The sequence below is a fragment of the Dermacentor variabilis genome, chromosome 7, assembly GCF_050947875.1.
Source record: "Dermacentor variabilis isolate Ectoservices chromosome 7, ASM5094787v1, whole genome shotgun sequence".
In the NCBI taxonomy this organism is placed as follows: Eukaryota; Metazoa; Arthropoda; class Arachnida; order Ixodida; family Ixodidae; genus Dermacentor; species Dermacentor variabilis.
This window is the reverse complement of record NC_134574.1, coordinates 19,079,996-19,101,494: the sequence shown is the minus strand read 5'-3', so window position 1 is coordinate 19,101,494 and position 21,499 is coordinate 19,079,996. Positions and strand designations below refer to the sequence as shown.

General features: G+C 46.6%; 1 protein-coding gene across 2 annotated transcripts in view; it reads left to right on the top strand.

The window, feature by feature from the left end:
• The window catches only part of MED17 (mediator complex subunit 17), a 305,063-nt gene that overhangs the window by 197,686 nt on the left and 85,878 nt on the right, over positions 1–21,499 (top strand). For both annotated transcript variants that reach the window (XM_075698299.1, XM_075698300.1), the window contains exon 12: positions 4,564–4,701. In XM_075698299.1, the coding sequence (XP_075554414.1) occupies positions 4,564–4,701 (138 nt within the window). The remainder of the gene's footprint in view (positions 1–4,563; positions 4,702–21,499) is intronic.

Genomic DNA, 21,499 nt, shown 5'->3' with positions numbered 1-21,499 from the left:
CACGAACCTGCTCTGCTCCAAGGAAGGTATAAGTTATTAAAAAAAAAATGACAACCAAGCATTTAGTTATAAGAGGTGTGAGCAAATCTCTATTGTCACCTTTTAAAAAAAATCTGATCTTTTTCTGGACGTTTGACCAGCCGCGACGCATCAACTTCCTTTTGAGAGCTGCAACATCTGGCAGCAAGTCACCGTCATTGCCACATGCACAAACAAACCGCCAAATGTTGTTGACGCTGTGCAACATGCCCGCGTAAGTCGGAACGAATGGACAATTCGAAAACAAGCTCTCTTATTGTGCAGCGGTACTATTTCTAGAGCAAGTCACAAAAGAGCGGGGAGAGTGTCAAAAAGTTTGTGGCCACCCTTTGCCAGCTCGCCGACAAGTGCAAATTTGGATCGGAGCTCGACCATTTGCGTGACCGCCTGGCGCACGGGATGTATGATGACACTATGCGCCTGCTGGATGAAGCAGATTTGAGGCTTGACGAGGCAGTGAAGATTGTGTCAGCAATGGAAGCTGCCAATGTGGCGCCAAACAGATTATGGGCCAGGTTGGTGAGGCGGCGATAAGTCGCAGAGTGTCAGCGCCGGCACAGTGTTTTCGTTGCGGTGGACCCCATGCATAGAATATCTGCAGATGGATTGGACAGCATTGTTTGAAAGGCCAGCAATGAGGTCGCCTTGCTCGGATGTGCACAAACAAGAATTCAGCAGTAAAGCAGGCATGTGATCGCTGCGCACACCATGTGCACGCCATAATCGACACTGCCGGAGGTGCCACAAAGGCTGTGCCGGAAGACTACGACTCAGATGCAGGCACCGTCGAGAACCTCTGGGTTTTAGAAATGGCGATGTTGACTGTTGGCATTGTATGAAACGGTTGAGCAAAAGTTGCCGCCCATTTTCGTTGAGGTTAGTGTCTAGGGGAAGCCAGTTAAAATAGAATTGGACACTGGCGCTGTGGTTTCGGTTATTGATGAAACAGAGTTCAAGAGCCGTTTTCCTGACGTCAGCACGGAGCCACCGGACCTCAAGTTGCAAGGATGTTTTGGTCAGCTTTCGTTAGTTTCGGGCAAAACGATGGTCAACACGTAGTTCGCGAAAATAGCAGCGAGTTCGTGGTGACAGATGGCAGAAGGGCACTTGGCAGATGGCACTTGGGCGAAATTGGGCCAGAGCATTCGACATGCCTTTGGAAGACCTGCCCAAGGTTCACCAGGTGAGCAGTGCAGATGCACTAGTCAGTTGTTATGGCTCACTGTTTACTGGCGACATTGGGACATTTGGGGGCATGCAGGCAGCATAACAATATCAGAGGGAACGTGCCCAATATTTTGCAGACCTAGCAATGTACTGTTTGCACTGCGTGATTTAGTAGAGGCAGAATTTTTGGTGGCTACAGCGAGAGGGCATCCGGAGTCCTGTTTGGTCATTGGAATGCACTGGCCCTTCGTGCCAATGCTAAAAATGGATGGTAGGGTCAGGACCAGTGGCTATTTCAAACTCACAGTCAGCAGTGCTGCCGTTACTGAAATGTACCCCGTACTGAAGCTGGAGGAAATGTGGGTGAAGTTAGCCAGGGGACAGACATTTCCGAAACTAGTTATGCGAGGTGCCTATCAGCAGATAGTTAGATGCTGTGTCGGAAAAGTTAGTTGTTACAACACACAAAGAGACCTTTTCCAATACAGCAGGTTGTTGTTTGGTGTGACCTCAGCACCAGCCACCTTTCAAATGGAGATGGAGGCGTTACGAAGTTGCAAAGGCATGGTGGTGTACTTCGACATCTTTATAACTGGATCCATTAGAGAACAGAACCAGTGGAACGTGGAGGTAGTGCTGAGAAAAATTCAGGAAGCCAGGTTGAAGCTGAAGTTGAGCCAGTGCTTGTTTTTCCGACCAACTGTGGAATACTTTGGGCACGTCCTTGATGCCGAGGGTCTTCAACTGCCACCTGGTGAGGTTGAGGCAATTCTCAAGGCACCCGAGCCAAATAACGTCAATGAATTGCAGAGCTACTTGGGCCTAATAAATTTCTATCGAATGTGTCGACAACACTCCAGCCCTTGCACGAACTTTTACAGAAGGACAAACCCTGGAAATGAGGTGGAGAGCAAGTCAGCCTTTGCCAAAAGCAACACAAAGCTCACGTCAGCATTAGTTCTGACGCCCTACAACATTGCCGCTTCTCATGTGTTTTGGTGCATCGCCTTATGGCATGGGAGCTGTCTTAGCTCACAGGCTAGAGACCAGGGTAGAACGGCCAATGGCGATCGCATCCAGATGCCCGACACCTGCAGAAAAGAACTACAGTCACCTGGAAAAAGAGGCCTTGGCTGTAATATTTGCAGTCACCAAGTTTCACCAGTCTGTTTGGGGTCGCATGTTTAATATTTTTTTCTGACCACAAGCTGTTGTTGAGTCTGTTGGGCCATGATAAGGGTATCCCTCAGCAATGTTCACCATGGCTGTTGTGCCGGTCTTCGACACTGGCTGCTTACGAGTACTGGATGGAATATCGTAAGGGATCAGAGCTGGCAAATGCCAACAGCCTCAGTCGCCTGCCACTAGCTGGCTGCCCAGAAAAAGAGCTGGTCATCGGCGAGCTGTTCATGCTGGGAAAAGAGTACCTGACCTTGTTATCATCGGCAGCTGTGTCCTTAGCTACCAGTCGAGACCCTGTGATTGCCACGGTTCGTGAGGCATTGTGGCATGGGAGGGAAACTATCAGGGGGAGACGAATGGATGTCATTTGCTCGTCACATGGACGAGTGCTCAATAATGCAGGGTTTTGTTGTCTGGGATTGTCGAGTGGTGGTGCCCACAGCTCTTCGGCAAGCAATACTAAAAGTGTTACATGAGACACACCCTGGCATAGAAAAAATGAAGATGGTCGCAAGGAGTCGTGTTGTGGCCAGGCTCAGATGCAGACATAGAAACCAAAGTTAACAGCTGCACAAAGTGCCAGGCGTATCAGTGAAATGAAAAACGAACACGGCAGACACTGTGGCCTTTTCCAGGTCTGTGGTCATACCTGCGTGTGGACTTCGGGGGGCCACGGCAAGGCGTCTATATTTTAGTCGTGGTTGATGCCTATTCCAAGTTCATGTGCCGGGTCCCTCAGCAACAGCCGCTATATTGTGCCTGAGGACCATATTTGCCACCCACGGCTTACCAGATGTAGAAGCGAGTGACAATGGGCCAGTGCTTACAAGCAGCGAATACAAAGAGCTCCTAAACAAAAATGGAGTACGAGTGATGAGAGTACCCCCCTACCATCCAGCATCTGATGGTGTGGCTGAGAGAGTGGTCCTAACAATAAACAACAAAATGAAGACCGATGTGCGACACTGACACCAGCATATCAAGAATTTTGTTTAATTACAGAACAACAAAGCACCACCTTACAGGTCGTGCTCCACCTGAGCAGCTTATGGGCCACCAACTGAAGGCTGTGCTGGATAGGCTGCATCCAGATTTGAGAGTTGGAAGCAGTTGCAACAAGAGGAGAGGGCTCACAAGAATGCACAAACAGGGAGACTACCTCAGCCTGGAACAAGAGTGTGGGCACGAAACTTCATAACTAGACCACTATGGGTGCCTGCGAATGTTGGCACAGCAACAAGTGCGTCATCCACGTCAGTGATTCTCGTAGATGGCTCCTCATGGGTATGCCATGGTGACCACTTGAGGCTGCAAGCATCAGAAGTATCATGTCAAGATCACTTAACACAGAAAGTTGGGCTAGTTGATGTTGATGATCAGCTGCAGTGCAACCAGGAGGGAGTAAGTGAGCCTGACTCCGATTTAGAAATGCAACAACCAGGAATGCTGTGGACAACCGAGATACAACAACCAAGAGTCTCATTGACAACTGAGATGCCCAGTACACAAGAACCAGAGGCGGAAGAATCCAGAGGATTGGCAGAATCAGTATGTAACCCAGCAGTCAGCTTGGCATCTCAACCACCGCCACTTAAGAAGTCAACCAGGCAGTGCCATCCAGTCGTGCGCTATTCCCCCTGAAGCTTCAGCTGTCTGTTTCTTTCTTTTTTTGTATGGGAAAGGAGACTGTTACATTGCAGTGCTAGAGCCACCACGAGCCAGTGGTGGCACTTTTCATGACAGCAACAATGGTACAAGAAGGCAACCAGTGACGAGGGTCAGTCAGTGGCCAACGAGCCAGCTCGAGCGTGCTACGTGTATCAAATAAATGTCGACTTGTTCCTGTTCAGCTTGGTGTCTTCATAACAGTAACAGCAAAACCTTAAATATACAGTAGGCCAAAGTACATTTGGGCCAGATGCAATCAGTGTCAGTAGATGCAACAAGTGCTAGATGGCCGCAAGATTACCCAACAAAGGCATTTCATTTATCTGTATAAACCATTCTCGCATGTAGCGTCCGTCAGCGCCACATGAGTGGACATTTTATGATTGTCTGGCTCATTTTTGTAATCACAGAATGTGTCTAGCAATCATGCCATATTTGTGCTTTAAAAGAAAAAGGGGGTTTTGTCGAAGGGAGGCTTGCTTACAAAAGTGTGTTTTATCATTATAGGACCATGTACGTGATTGACCAGTTTGCGTGTGAGGTGAAGGACCCCTTGGTTGTGGCTCATTGGGCCTGCCTTTCCAGCCCCACGCACAACTCCGTCAAAATCAACATCCTTTCGCAGGGATACGAGACCATGTGTCGGTGAGTCTGTGATTAGGCTAATCCAAGACTAATATAAAGCAGATCTTTCACATCGTGGGAAGCAAATAGAAGTGAAAGGTGCCTCCAACAGTTGTGCATGACTGTGAACAGAGCGATTCAAAGTACAATTTCACTCAACTCAATTGGGTTTCATTTCAGAAACTCCAAGACGGATTTGATTACATTTAGGAATAAACACATCACTGCTTGAATTATCAAGTGCCACTTACGAAGGTCTACTCTGCAGTGGTGACACAGGCCCTTGATGTAGTATTTTGGTGAACGATATAAAACCACATAGAATGAGTGGTTTCCTCATAAATCCATCAAGTGTTTGTGCAAATCTTGAAAGCTATGGGCCAGGAATTATTACTTAGTAGCTGCCATCCACATGAACAATGTTTTTTGCAACAGTTTATGAAAGTGAGACAAATGATTTTGCGACTTAAACATTTATAGGAGCAATTTTGCCCAAAAAGTGAGGCATTGATAGCTATAGCAAAGTGTTAGACAATCACACAAAACAAGGTTTGTAGTATTATAGGCCACATAAATTGCAGCAAGCATTTGCTTACTAAATAAACAAGCATAGGGTGCGATGGGAGATGGTTGTTCGGCGCATTCGTTCGGTTACCGGCGCGCGCGATTGGCCTACTCCGCGCCGACGTCGCCAGCCGCGGAGCGCGGCCACGTTTTTGGTGACGTCAAAATCACGACACACTCCTGTCAATCATCCTCACACCGAGCATTTCGTCTGCTAGGCGCCGAACCCGATGGGAGATGGGAAGTTTGGAGCGATCATACGGCTTCGCATGGTGCGTCTGGTGGATTGGATTGGATCCAACCGGTGGCTGCGGCATGGCACGTTTGGATCCAATCCATAGTTTAATTCGAGAAATTGGCGCTTCCGTTGGGAACTTAGGTTGTTGCGTTGGCATTTCCAGAAGAAGGAGCAGAGCGGGTGGCGCTGCGAAACGCGCTTGAAGAAATGGCAGAAAGTGAATTCCGGCATCGTTTTTGTTTCTCGAAACAAATAATTTGTTGGTTGTACAGCGAAATCGACCCTATCATCGGTGCCAGCGAGCCACTGGAATGTTGTCACTGCCTGTTGAAAAGTGCGCCACTCGTCCCGTCCTTTCTTTTTCTTTTTTCTTCTCGCTGTGCGCGACACCATCTAGGGACGACGCAATGAAACTAATGGTTATAAATTGCAGTAGTCACACGTACTACTATTTGAAAATGTGTTTGGGCTTGAGAAGAAAAAATACATTTTTTTAGATAAAGATTTCATTCTTTTGGAAGATGAGAAACATTTCGTTTTGTAGTATACTGTCTGCAAGCAGACGACAAACAATGGAAGTAAACTTTCGGGCAAGTCACCGCTTCCTGATTGGCTGCTCTCTCCGCTCCGCTGTCACAATATTTGCATACTGCCACTTAGTGACGTTGCAGCAGCCGAACAGAACGCGTATCGAACAAAATATCTCCGATCGCGCCCATGGTATTAAGTATGCACAGATAAACAGATTTCACTCGATGGCCGTGAGCGTTTGCTTTCCAATGCTGGCATAATTAAGGGTGCTATAAATGGGAAGGGAACACTTTGTGCTGCCGCTCGCTTCAATGCATCGCCGAAACTTATGACATCTTCGGCGGAGGTGCTTTTGCACCGTGACAGAGCATTGAAAGTTACATGATACACTGGCCGAGTGTCATGCTCCGCTTTATGCCAGATGAACATGTGAGCTACGGGATGCAAGTCAGCTTCACCCTCTGCAGGCGACGTACTGAATTTACAGTTGTCATTTGCAGTTGCCGCAATATGCAGCAAAATGAATAAGGTCAAGTTTTTATATATGGCCAACATTTTAAATGGGAGCTGAAGAATGATTTGCGCCATGTGAGGCATTCTTAGGGTACTGGGATGAGGCTGCAAGCTTTGCTGTGAGCACCTTGCATGCTCTCCAACTTAGTTTGAAGTGCCTTCAAAACTGAAAAACTACAGAAATGAAAGTTGCAGGATCAAACCCAGACCGTGATGCTGCTGCTTCATACCCCATTATTGCTGTTGGATGCCACAACATCAGTGATGAAATTGTCCGCCTTCGGCTGCTGCTCTTGTCGGTGCTCCTTGATAGTGGCGATGATTGCATTGTCTTCACTGTCCAGTGAGCTACCAGGTTCTAGCAGCAAAAGCAGCTCTGTGTGATATGTGGCTTCCATCATAACTTGTTGCTTCAAAATGACGTCCATCTGTATCCATGGGTGTAAGACAGTACCCTAAGCTGTCTTGAATGAAAGTGAAATGAACCTGACTTGCTTTGTGACCTGCTGATACATGCTGCGCAACAGAATTGCACTGAGTGCCACTGTTGAAATCGATGGTGGAGCGCAGCACTGTCACGCTCCGCAGTGACATGTCGGGACGCACTCTGCGCTTGCTCCAGATGTTCAGCTGTACTACCCCCTGCTCAATATGGCCACCATCTGCATTACTATGAGACAAACGTGCAGAACCATTTGAGTGCACTGAAAATCGCATAAGCACTGTCAGCCGAAAATGCAATTAGATTACGTAGTGTCCAACACTAGGTACGCGGAAAGACTGTGCATGAAGCCACCAGCCATCTCTGCTAACCCTGGCACCCACCACAAATAACCTCTTAGGTACCAGCAATTACTAGATGCTAGATTCTGAAGAATAGCAAAGAATGGAACCACCTTCCTGCTTTCATCACCGCCATCACAGACACTGACAGCTTCAAGATTACAATTCATGAAGCCTTTTGTTAACATGTTTTCTTTATTTGCTGTAACCTTTTTTTTTACTGGGCAAACATTTGTTATTTACCACTCCTTCCTGTAATGCCCTCAGGCCTTGGAAGCGTGCCAACTAAATACTAAATAAATAAATACAGTGCACTAAAACTCTTATTACCTGAAAATTGGCCCAAATCGCTAATATATTTCCATGCATGCTGCGGACTGCATATCCGTAGTAATGTGGCAATGGTGGTACCACCAAATAGAGTGAGCAGTAATGATGTATGTTCTTGAGTTGATTGTCTCATAACCTCTTTATTACGATAGCAATTATGAGGACACTCGAGGCACATTCGCATCATGGGTATCACTGCCGTCGTGATGTCATGGTATTGATGATGCTTGTGCAGTGCTGATGAGCAAAACGAGAACAAGGTGAAAGCAGGAGCCAACGTTTCGACATGTGGACTTGTCTTCTTGGACTGTCTTGGGCAAGTGGACTGTCTTCGCCTTGAAGAAAACAAGTCCATTTGTCGAAATGTTGGCTCCTGCTTCCACCTTGTTCTCGTTTTGCTCATCGTCTTGAATTTCCATCTCCTGTATTTCTTGTTTTCCCTGTGCAGTGCACGTGGGACAAGTTTCGTGCAGTGTGTTAGGCTGCAAAAACAATTCCACGACTATCTGCCTGTGCAACGCCATTGCTGGCATTGCACACACACACACTGGCATTCCTGCTGTGCCACTGTGTGCATATTGTCAGGTTGTAGTGACAGTCAAGAGCACAGTAGCAAAACTGTGAATGACGAAACTAACTCTTGCGACTCTAATCGCAAGTGACATTCAAAGCGAAACGATAGTGGTGAACACAGTCAGCAGTCGTCAAAAATCTGATCGGCAGGTCAAGCGCGTCGGCTTTTATGCGGGACTCGTCGAAGGTTCCTGTGTAATTGCTGGTGCCCGCGTGGCTTCCAGAAAGTACTACTACACAGTTCGCGTTGTGCATACAATCAGATTACGAAAAGCTTGGTGACGACAGCTAAAGGATAGAACTATTGATAACATTCAAGAAATTTCTGGCATTTGCAGGCACGTCTTGCGCCGAACGATAATAGGTTTGTTCGATTCAGAAAAAAGGTGCACGGCACCACAAACGAAAAGGTGCAGGGGGTGCCTGGCTGCACCCACTTGCTGCAAGGTTCAAGGGTGCAGTGCACCGCGGCGGCACCTTGCCTTGCACCCCGTTCAATCGAGCACGGGAATGCAGGGTGCGCTGCTGCACCTCGGGAAATCGAGGGTCTAGGTGCAGTTCACCGTGAATAGGTGCAGAAGGTGCCGAGAAACTTGGCTGAATCGAATAGACCTAATGTTTAACATTTGTTAGCTGGTGAAAAGTGGTGAGTGAAGAAAGATAAAAAGTATGCGTGTCAATGCCCCCATCATAAAAGCATTGTCCCGGTGCTAACAACACAACACGAGAGTTTTGCACAATACAATTAACTACTAAATACTGCAGTTTCCCTCCTAAAAAAAATGTCACTTAACAAATTAATAAACAATTGTAAAACAGCTTAATGTCGAAACACAGCCTAATATCCTTGATAGTTTTAAACATCAACGCTGATTTTCTTGGCCTCGTCAAATGTCATGGCTCTGAAACGTTCATTTCAACTGCTGTCCCAACAGATCGTGGTTGATGTTGGCCGGGGTTTTCTAGCTGTGACTCACCAAGCGACATTACTGCTTCAGGTGGGCACCTTCTTACAACAGTAGATGATGTAACTGGTTGGGGGCCGGGTACTAACATATTCCGGTTCCAGGTGTGGCCATCATTAAGTTTGTAAGTGTCCTGACCACATTGGTCAATGATGGTGAACGGGCTTGAGTAGCTCAATGTGCTCTTAGGCACGTGACCTGGCAACCTGTTTCGTACTGGCTGACCTGCTGTTAACGGAGCACGCTTCGCAGCTCATCGACAGTCAGTGTAGACTTTACTTGCTTGCTGCTTTTGTGCTACTCTGCGGTAGACAGCTTTCATCTCTGCCTGCGGGTCTTGGAAAAACTGGTTACTTGGCACTCCTATAAGGTCCAGTTTTGTTCTTGGGTGGCGGCTGTGCAGAAGGACGGAAGGCTTCAATCTTGTGGTGGCATGTGGCATGAAACGGTAGACACTAAGATATTCAGTGATGGCTTCCTTCAAAGGCTGACGTTATTGTGCACAAACTTGGACGTACACTTTGAGCACCGGATTAAACCTTTCCAATTGGCTGTTAGCTTGCAGTTGATAGAATGCTGAATACGCATGGACGATGGCATGTTCCTTCTGAAAACCATCAAACTCGCATGCTGTAAACTGAGGGCCATGGTCACTCACAATCTCGTTTGGGTATCCTTCCTTGCTGAATATGCTTTACAGAAGGGAGGTCACTGTTGCAGTAATAACTTTTGCCGAGAAGCAAACCTCTGGTCACTTGATGATGTAATGAACGAGCGTAATGGCAAAGTGACAACCTTTAGGTACATCAGTGAAAGGGCCCAAAATATAGATTCCCAACTTCTTCCATGTTGCAGATAGGAATGGCACTGGCTGCAGAAGTGGTGTCACGGGATTTGCAGACTTAACAGCTTGACATACACTGCAAGATGCAGTGGGCTGCTCTACTTGCTTGCACATAGCAGGCCACCAGTATTGCTTGCGTAGTCACTGCTTTGTCCTCGTTATCCCCGGATGAACGGATGAGACTCGGCTGCGTCAAGGAGCCGGCCTATGAGGGATAAAGGTGTAACGAATTGGTCTCCCCATAGCAGGAGGTTTCCAATGACTGAGAGCTCAGTCTGCACTCGGTGGAACGGGTCTGTCTCAGCAGGCAACATCTTTACAGCAGTCACCCACTTTAAGACTTGTTGAAGCAGCAGGTCCTGCAGTGTTTCAGCAACGAACTCTGCATGAGTAACGCATGTTGAGACAACGCAAACTGCCTCCCCTGTTTCATCCTCCTTCACGTGACCTTAGAGGGGCATCCTTGAAAGGGGATTGGCAAGAGTATTCCTGTTACCCTTCTGGAATTCAATTTTATGGTTGTATACAAGCAGTCTAGCATGCCATCTTGCAGTCCGAAATGTACAGCGACCTACTCCCTTTGTGCTTAGGAGTGTGATAAGAGCCTGGTGGTCAGTGCACAAAGTGAATGGGCGGCACCAAAGGTATACTCTCCAGTCTTCACGCGCTCACAAGTAAGCAAGGACATCCAATTCCCCAACAGAGTGCTTCAGTTCCTGTGGAGTAAGCCTTTGATAAACAAGAGTAATCGTTAGCTGGTCATCATCTCTCCTCTGCTGTAACACTGCTTCAAACCCAATGGAATGTGCGTCCATGGTGACAACGTCTCACACAGGGTCAAACAGCTGTAAACATCTAGTTGCCGAAGAACTTTTCAGCTGCTTGAAACATGCTCGTTTTGCAGGATTCCAAGTCAACATGGCATTCTTACGTAGTAACTCGCAAAGAGGTTCAACAAGCACCATATATTGGGGCACAAAGTTAGCGTAATAGCCGACCATACTCCTAAATAAGTGTGGGGTACTGATCTCTTTTGGTACTGGTGCAGCCTTGATGGCATCAACGTTGCTTTGAAGAGGGTGTATTCCCTGGTGACTGATCACATGACCAAGAAACTCGATTTATTTGACACTCAAAATGCATTTGTCATTTAATTTCATTCCAGACTTCGCAGTTAATTGCAAGACTTGTTTCAAATTCTTGAAGTGCTCCTCACGCATGCTCCTATGCACAATGACATCATTTAAATAGCACAGTGTGTTTTTGCAATTTTGCAAGATAGTGACCATTTTCTTAAAGGCAGACAGTGCAGATGCCAGGCTGAAAAAGACTCATTTGAATCTGTACAATCCACTATCGGTTATGAAGGTTGTTAGTTCTCTGCTTTCAGGGCTCAGCAGGACTTGGTGGTATGCAGCTGCTGAATCAAACTTGGAAAAGTACTTTGCACCGTGCAGTTTGTGCAATAGTTCTTCCTTGTGCAGGAGCATAAATTTATCAGTGACAATCGCTTTGTTTGGCTTGCGCAGATCAACACCGATTGTTATGTTGCCATTTTTTTTCCCACTACTACAATTGGCGACACCCATTCAGATGTGTCAACCTTTTCTAGCACATCTGCTTGCTCAAGGCAGTGCAGCTCTTCATGTACTGAATCTTTCTCATAAAATGGCAAACGATGTAGTCTAGCAGCGACAGGTGTGATCTTCTCTTATCCTGACCTGTGAAAAAAATTTCTAGCGAGTCATAACTTTCCGTCAAGCAAGTGCAAAAATATGCAGAACAATTCAGGATCAAGGCCTTGCAGCGCCTGCGTAATGTTGGTGCATTGCAGTCACAAACCGTTGATGTGCAGTTGCAGGGCTACGATAGCATCGATGCCGAAGATGTCAGTGCCTTCCTCGACTATGTAGAAAAGTATCATGGCATGCCGACCCTGAAAGAAGGCCGGTGCCGTGAAACAGCCCTGCGTGCTTATTTTGCAGTCAGAAAAAATTGTGGTGTCACGGATGTCAGCTGCACACGACGGCATTTAAATCTTGAACACATAGTGAGTGACAGCATCGAGACAGCAGAACCCGTATCTACGAGGAAGTTTACGGGCACATCTTGCACCTAGACTTCTGTATACAGTGGAACCCCAGTTATACGTCCCCCAGTTTTGCGACAACCCGGGTTTTACGATGGATTAGCGCAGTGCCGGTGAAGTCCCCATAGAAGCAATGCATTAAAAACCTCGGTTATTTAACGCAATTTTTGTGCCTGGCCTGCATTATACGACGACCCTCGCAAAGCGTGAGACTGAACAGCAGACGAAAGAAAAGTGCCGTGGGTCTCTTTGCTCTCTCCCCCACCAGCAGCCACCCGCGACGCCTGCCGTGCTGAAATAGTGCCTTTTCTTCTCCACAATCACTTTCTCCCTCTCTTCTCGGCGGCGTCACCTCTCATCGTGTTGGGGAAGCATTTCTCTCCTTCCAGTTTCTCAGCAGCAGATCACCGACAAGGTAGCATGGAGAGGCTTAGGTTTATTGCACATGTTTTCCGCCCAACTGCACAAGCTGGCTTCAGCCGCTGGATGCCAGCTTCATTAAGTGCGTCAAGCAAGGGTACCGGAAGCGGTTAGTGTAGCATCGGCTAGCGGCTATGGAGCACAGCGAGTCGAAAAAAAAGATCGCTGTGCTCAACACCATGCATTTTATTGCCAGTTCGTGGAACGCAGTGTCGCGAAGCGCTATCACTAACTCGTTCAAGCACTGTGGATTTAAGCGAGAGACTGCCTCCTCTGCTGGGGATGCAACATCCTTGATGCCACTCAAGGCCGATGCAGGCTTCGCTGACGACGATTTCGAGGGTTTAAACCTCACCACGACCTTTGCCGAGTACGTGGAGGCCGACGACAACGTTGTGATCTGTGGCGAGGTGTCGCTGGATGACGCCATCGAGGAGGCTTTGCCTAGTGCCGACACCGCTGCGACATTGGACGAGGACAACGACGACACCACAGATGTCGTGCCTGTGCCTACCATGTTGGCCGAGGTGCTATGGCACATAGACGGCATCCGGAACTTCATCTATTCACGTGACACTGCAGAGGACCTCCTTTTGGACGTTGCCGAACTCGAGCGAAAGCTCTTGGTTCACGGATCAAACAAGGTCCAAAAGAAACTCACCGACTTTTCTTAAAGTTCATGCCGGCTGGCGGGAATCGCGGCAGTGGGCAGTGGAGTGCCGTAAGGGTTCGTTTGAATAAAGCATGATTGGTACCTGTACTACAGCATTAATTATCGCATTTACTTTTTTGGTAATTTGGGTTTCCAAGACCTGCAGAGTATGTTAGTAGTTTACATTGAAGTTTCTTGTAAATCCGTCGCGCGAAATAAGTAGTATATCTATAGGCATAATTTATGTTCGAATTTTACGACACCCGCATTTTACGATGCTTTTTCGCGGTTCCGAGAAAGTCGTATAATCGGGGTTCCACTGTATACGCCTGCTCTGTTCTGCTGGCCAAGAAGTAACACGCTAAGGTTGCCGGAAGTACTACAGCTATTGACTTCTTTAACAGCAAGGGCCTACTCGTCTGGCATACCACTACTGCAGACATGCTGAAAATGTCCTCGTTCACCGCACTTGTTGCATATTTTTTCTCATGCCTTTAATGCCATAAAATCTGCAAGATGCTGTGAATAACTGCAACGAAAGGAACACTTGGGCTGCGGTGATGGTAATCCTGGTGCTGTGCGCCGTGACGTCTGATGTTTGCCAATTTTTTTTAATGCTCGCAAATGACTGCAGCTCACGTGAGTATTTCGTGGCTTCTTTGATGTTGTTTGCAATAGTCGGTGCACATTAGGCGTTCCCAAAGAACATGGTTGCTCATTTTTGCTACAAGCTGTTCCTGAATAAAATCGTCAACCTGCTCAACGAAGTCGCAACTCGATGAAAGTTCATGCAAACCCGTGACGAATGCAGCTGTGGCCTCCTCGGGCTGTTGGGTGTGTTGTCTGAACCGATGCCGCTCCATGATGACGTTTGTTTTTGAAGTAAAGTAAGTGTCCAGTGTAGCCACTGCTGCTTCATGCTCGTTGCTCGTGCTGCATTCGTCTTTTTTCGCTGCGTGTTGGCGTTGATGGTTTGTGTAGTGTAAAATAAAGGTTCCGAGACTGGCAAACTGTTTACTGTTTACACTCTATCTTCTTCTTCTTCTTCTCTTTCTTCACTTCCTCTTCTTCTTTTGACCAGAACATCACATCCTCCGAGTCATTCATTGCCATCCTTCCGCGGATGGTAAGGCACTAGGTTACCTACAGTTGTAACTTCTGTTTTGTCTGCTGGCACTTCAATGTGCACTGACTTCAGTATACCTTGCTGCTCCACCATTTTGAGGACGACATAAGGGCCCATAAAAGCATTTTTCGAACCATCAAGACCTTTTCGTACTAGCACCATACCTTCAGGTTGTATGTTGGGCATGCGAGTTGCACGGCGCAAGTCGTATTATTTCTTCATTGTACGTTTTTACCTATTGTATTCCTCTGATGTCTTCTTGCTTTCTGGAATACGGATCTTCCCTGTTATGGCCAAGTTTGTAATCTGCTGGGGACCAAGTCGTCTTTTGAAAGGGAGCAAACTAAGGGTTACAGCCAAGTCCAGCTGTGTGAGATTGTGATGCCTAACCACTACCTCAAGAGCACGCTTCCATCCTCCACGAAATTCTGCATATACAGAAATGAAGGTGTTCAAGTCAAGTATTAGGCGTTCCGTTAGCACATTTCCTTCCTGGTGGTATGGTGCTGAAAATCTCAAAGTGATACCCTTTTCTGCTGCCCACCGTCGGAGGTTCTCGCTGTGGAACGCAGGTTCATTTTAGAGACAATCGCCTTCGTGTGTCTGAATGCCTCTCTTTCCATCATTGGAGTCGCACTGTTTGCATCTTCTTTTCTGGGTTCGGCGGCCACCATTCATGTGCACTGGTCCAAAGCCACTATAAAAGACGTGAGTCCAGCGCACACCCTCCCCTTTCTTTTTGATTTCAGCGAAATCGAGATGAATGACTTTGAAGGGGACATATGAATGCACAGGAATGGCCATCTAATTTCCTTTTGGGGGGAACTTGGCTTTGATAGTCTGACATTAATGACAAGTCTTGACTTACTCCTTTACATAAGCTTTGATGTTCTTCCATGTAAAACGTTTCTGAATCTTTCATTAGATACGCCAAAAGCCATCATGCCCTCCTGAGTGGACTGTCGTGATAGAGCCGCAATATTTTAGATATGCAGCTTTGACACACAACAAACTCTGTCGATTAATTTTAGCTCTTCAGTGTCTTTCCATACACTTGTGACATGTGCCCCTTGATAGTTGTTTATTGGTGGTTGTACAGTCTTGATAACAGGTCTGCGTCAGGTAGTTTTTCACCAGGTCTGTGGCTAACATCAAAAGTGAACTGCTGAATATCACTAATCCATCTTGCCAGTCTTCCGTTTGGTTATGTAAGGCTCAGAAGGTATGTCAAAGCCTGATTGTCCATGAAAAGCTTGAACCGACAGCCCTCCAAGTAACTCCTGAAGTATCGTAGCGCTAGCACTACTGCTAAGGCCTCCTTTTCCGTGGTCGTGTAATTTACTTCAGCTTTTGAAAAGGTGTAGCAGTAATAGCCAATGACTTTTAACTGGTGTCTTCTGTCTTGGTTTGAATCTCTTTGGTATGACAGTGCTCCTGAGCCATAATTGGATGTGTCAGTGCAGAGCTTGAAGGGTTTGGCAAAATCGGGGTAATATCATGATTGTATCTGAAGATATTGCGCGCACCAGTTCTTTATATGCATGGTCACACTCGTTGCTCCACACAAATGAAACTTCCTTTTGAGTAGGCCTTGTAAGACACCTGGATATCGCCGCAAAGTCTTTAATGAACGCCCTAAAATGTCCTGCCAGTCCTAAGAACACACGCAGTGAGTGAACATCATAGGGCTTATGCAGCTCCTTGATTCGTTGAATGGACTGTTCCTCTGCCGTCGTTGTGAAGCCATCCAGGACTTTGCCAAGGAACACCACCTTTCTCTGAAAGAATTCTCTTCTTGTTTAAGTGTGATTTGCTTTATGCTTCTAGTACATGAGAAACGTGGGAACAGTGCTCTTCCTCGGTACGAGAGTAAATGATGATGTCCTCGACATAGACATTGCGGAAATCTCCTATGAAATCTTTAAGTACATCGTTCATCATGCGCTGAAACCTAGTGCCCGAGTTCTTCCATCCGAATGGCAGACGGTTGTATTCATATATATCAAATGACATTATAAATGCTGTGTACTTCTTTGATTTTTCCTGGAGGGGTACCTGCCAGTAACCTTTGCACAAATTGATTGAATCATTGGTATCCTCCATTATCATTAATGATGTCGTCAATCGAAGGCATAGGGAATGGATACAGCTCTGTTTGGGTGTTGATTTGCGGATAATCAGTACACAGTCACAGTGAACCATCTTCTTTAGGGTCAATAGTTATGGGAGACGCAAAAGGTGTTGTAAGCATTCAAAATTTTTTGCAGCTCTTGTTTTAGCCATGTTTTCTTTTCATGAGAAATCCTGTAGGCTCTCTTCCGTACAATAGTCGTGTCATGGAGCTCAAAAGATACTTCAGGTACAGAAGCTGCAGGTGGACATGTATCGAGGCATATAAGTTCGGGAAAAATTGTCCATATGTCATTAGCGCATTTGGCAGCCCTCATCTGTGTCGGTGTATGGACACTTGAAACCAGGGAGTCTAGGGCCACCTCTTCTTTCTAAGAAATGTTGATTCTTAGCTGCTTCATGTTGGTTCTTGACAGTATAAATAAGAATTTAACATCATACATAACCAGCACTTCTACTGTGAAGTCCTCCTCAGCCAAATGTATATTGACTTTTGTTCAGGTATGCAGTGTTCGAGATTATCCATCATGGCTCTTAATCGTTACCACTTTACGTTGTCACATGTCATCTGCCTTCACCATGGTTTGATTAAGGGGGTCTTGGAGACGAAAAAAATTGTTAAAAAATCAATTTGTTAATTTTCTTATTTTCGCAATCTAGACGTCATCACACACTTGTGGACAAAAAATAATGCGAAATAATGTGTCTTTGGGAAAAAAACACCATATTTATGATGCGAGACACTCATTTTCATCTGCAAGACGCACCGAAAATGCCCCATCTTGCGCTGCTCACAGTTCCGAAACCGATCAACGGAGTTCCGCCATTTTGGTCTCATTCGAAAGCATGTCCTTCCCGCTGCCTTTCCCGCCGAAAACGAGTATTCAAGGTTGCTTCAGGAGGGAGCAACCAGGCAGCAACGAGAGAGACAATCCCACCATCCTGTTGGTCTGCGTGACTAAATAACGCTTTCTGATTGGAGCTCGGGAATGCCACGTGTTGGCGACGCTATTTTGCCTGAACCATCGCTCAGCGTGGATGTGATCAGTCGAGATGCCAAACCGTGCATGGAAATCCCCTACAGTGCATAAATTCGGGAAGCATAGAAGAAAGTGCGGAGTGCAGCGAAAAGATGCATCGGAACTACCAGTGACGACCTTGTCGGACCGGCAGACTTGCAGACGCCGCGGAACAGCGGTGCAACCGAGGAGTTGGGTGCAACACAACGGGAAGAGGCAATCAGGACGGCTGAGGACGTTGGCGCTTGGCCTGTGCTGCAGAAAACATCAGTGCCGCTTGCAATGTCAATGACGGACTGTGAGCATACACCAGACACCCCGGTAACAGATTGCGGGGCGGCGGTCATCATGGGCGCATGTGCTACAGAGATGTGCACTCGGCCGGACCGCGTGAGAATCGACACGGCTTATCTCACGGTGGCGGAGTGAGATCAGATCAGACAAGCACAGGAAAAAACAGTGGAACTCTCTTCAGTTTCAGCGACGGAGCGCAAGGTGCATTACCTAACAAGTGAGCCTCGTCTGGAGAGTGCATCGACAACAGCATACACCATGGTCGACCTCGACGTGGTAAACTGTTTACTGTAAGTTGCTGGTTGCCGAGTGAGCTGCGGAGCGGTGACTGTCGAGCGGGACTCGCAGTACAGCATTGCTGTGAAGCTGAAAGTTCTGTGCAGCAACTGTGGTGAAATTGACACGAAATGGAGCTCACAACGAGTTGGTGGTACTGCCAACTTCAACGCTTTTGAAATTAATGTTCTCACGGCACGTGCCGTACAGAGCACGGGAAACGGGCAGACGGTGCTTAATGATATTTTTGCCGCTATCGGAGTTTTACACAGAGGCGTTCACAACAAGACCTATCAGCACTATCTGAAATCAAAGCTAAATCCGGCTGCAACAATTGCCTGCAATGAGAATATGGCGAAGTGTGCCACTTCAGTGAAGAATGCATACCGAAGCCTGACTTTTGGAAATGTAGGTAATATTGCAGTTTCTTTTGATGGCACTTGGCACACTTGGGGACATTCATCTCACATTGGAGTGGCCACAGTGATAGAGCTTTTTTTCAGGTTATGTTTTGGACTATGTTGTCCTTTCGAATTTCTGCCTTGGCTGTGAGCTTGGCCCTAAACCTGAAACCCCAGATTTTGCTGACTTGAAGTCGCAGCATTCATGCCAAAAGAACACATCTTCCAAGGCAGGCCAGGTGGAGGTGGAGGCAGCACAAATTTTATTTCAGCGCTCACTTTCCCTTCATGACCTGAGGCACACGACCATGCTCTCCGATGGTGACAGCAGACCATACAGTGCCATTGATGAAGCAAAAGTCTACGGCTTCATACCCGTGGAAAAGGAAGACTGCGCAAACCACTTGCAGAAACGCATGGGAACGGCGCTGCGGAATCTTGTGCAACAGCAGAAAGGGAAGAATGGTGAGCGCATCAGTGGTAAGGGCCGCCTGACAGGAGACCTCGTAAATAAGCTGACAAGCTATTATGGTTGGGCGCTCAAATCACATTCGGGAAATGTGGATGAGATACACACAGCAGTGTGGGCTACATATTACCACGTAACCTCAACTGATGAGAAGCCCAACCATAGCTTTTGTCCCCACGGCCTTTATTCATGGTGCAAATATAATGCAGCCACCGCAAAGAATGAGCCCTCCCCCCCCCCCCCCCCCCCAAAAGCAGATACAATCTGCCATATTCTGTAAGCAATGCACTGCGGCCAGTGTACGAGCCCCTCTCTGATCAGAAGCTCTTGCAGAGGTGCCAGAGAGTGAAGACACAATATGCCAATGAATCGCTGCATTCGATCATTTGGAACCTGGCGCCAAAAGAAAAGAATGCATCACTGTTCGCTGTTGAGGCTGCCGTGGCAGAAGCTGTTATGCGGTTCAACCTCGGAAGCCACCAGTCTAGCTCGCACATACTCGGTGAGCTGCACATGCAACAAACTTGCACAGGCAGCAGGCGAGCAGCCGAGAAAGACAGCCGCCGTGTGGTCAACGCAGACAGAAAATGCACATCATCGGCAGCATTCCAGGAAGCCACCAAGAAGATACACAAAGAAAAGCCTGCTTCGGACTATTCTCCAGGAACATTCTGATTCATTGTAGTAGTGAATTCTATGATTTTGTCACATAAAAAGTATTTTTTCACATTGCTAAACGTTTCTTGCGTTTTTCTCAGATCTTGATTATCCCACACCCGAAGATTTGGGATGTGCACTGTGTCTCTGCTAGTTCTTCAATTTGCATGATTTTTTTTTTCTGAATGATAAACGGTCAGAGAATGCAAGAAAACTATAATACAGTATGCTAGTGCAATGAAACTTTTTCACATCGTGCAAGAAGTAACAACAAAAAATTTTGTTCCAAAGTTGCTCATTCAAATTTTGATAACTTTGGCTGATATGTACATAGAAATACAAAACTTTATATGTGCACTCTTCAAACATTCAAGAACATACCTAGTTAATGTTAGATCTCTCAGTACTATAAATTTCTAGCAAGTCACATCCCGAATTTATAATACTAGTTTGCATAATTTTTTTTCAATAAACATAGAAAAATACTGATTACATATTTGCAATCAGCTCACTAAACTGAATAAAGTTGAGTTTCAAATCTCCAGAGTCAGTCTACCAATCGGGAACACCGGGAATTCTCAGGGATTTTGAATATTCTGGAAATGCTCAGGGAAAACTCGTGGAATTTTTGCTTCTATCAGGGAAAATTTACTGTCATTTTTTTTAAAGGGAACGAAGGTCGCGATAACACTAGTTGGCTCGAGTAAAACAGAGAGGAATCGTAACGAATCGTCATTGACGCCGTGTTGACGGCTGGAGGAGTTGCCATGGTACAGTCAACGACCAACTTGATCAATGTATAAGAACGTCTGAAATTTCGGACGCAACAACCTTTCGCTGTCCGATTGTCCGAACTTTTAGCCGTCGCTGCAGGTCCGAAACGGCATTAGTCAAAGCCACCACCTTCAATTTTGAGTATCTCGCCGCCTCGAACCGGCTCTCTCTCGCAGATCCACTGGCAGCCGTAGCCATCACCGCAGCAACGCCAGGCGCAGCTGCTTCGACGTTCGCTATTTTCTTGCCGTTTGGTGCCGCGTTTTTTATTGAAAGGATTTGCCGCTGTCGGCAATGGCACTGACTCCGCCTTTCTGGTCCTCGCGATTGGCTTCGGAGCTCGGTAAGCACGGCGCGTTGCCTAATGGCGGCTCTCGAAAGTCAGCTTTGCCTCAGTACAGAAATGTTACGGGGTGAAGCATAACAAGCGTAGCAAGGGGTAATTGTCACGGGACACAGTACGTATTCCTTAATTATACACGCGTGCACCCGCCATCTCCTGTCACATTATGAGCACCAATATGCCTAATAAGTAGGAGTGTGCGAATATTCGAAATTTCGAATACGAATCGAATATTTTCCTTATTCGAAGCGTATTTGATTCGAGAAATGCATATTCTGAAATTCTCGTATATTCAAAGACGGCAAAATACCGGTAATATTCGGCGAATATTCGGACAGATTGCGAATAATTGAGCAGTTTATGAATTATATGCTTGCTCCGCATTCTCCTAAGAAAATATTTATTCACTGAGAACTTCGTATGATCCCGTCATTATTTGTATCCTCTGTTTCAGTCTATCTGCATCCAGCCCGTGAGACATTAGTTTCGGATTCCTTTTACCAAGTTTATTCCTGGGCTCTGTAAGTATGCGCAATAAAATATGTATCTCGAAAATGTTACCTGGACAGTTTTTAGATCCTTGCAAATTAAAGAAAAAAGTATATGTCCGAGGAGAACATCGCATTGCCATCGACAACTCCTGCATGGTGTTCCCGCTTTTCTAAGGTGGTCGCCGGATCTTCGCTACGGGCTGTGTTGCTGCTCTGTGAGGCAAACTCAGTCCACGCTAAATTCGCCTCTGCGCTATTGACAACTATCTCAGTGCTGATACAGTGCTCGGTCAAGCGTGTTCTCCGAGAATGGCATCAACTGCGGAAAACGAGCCAC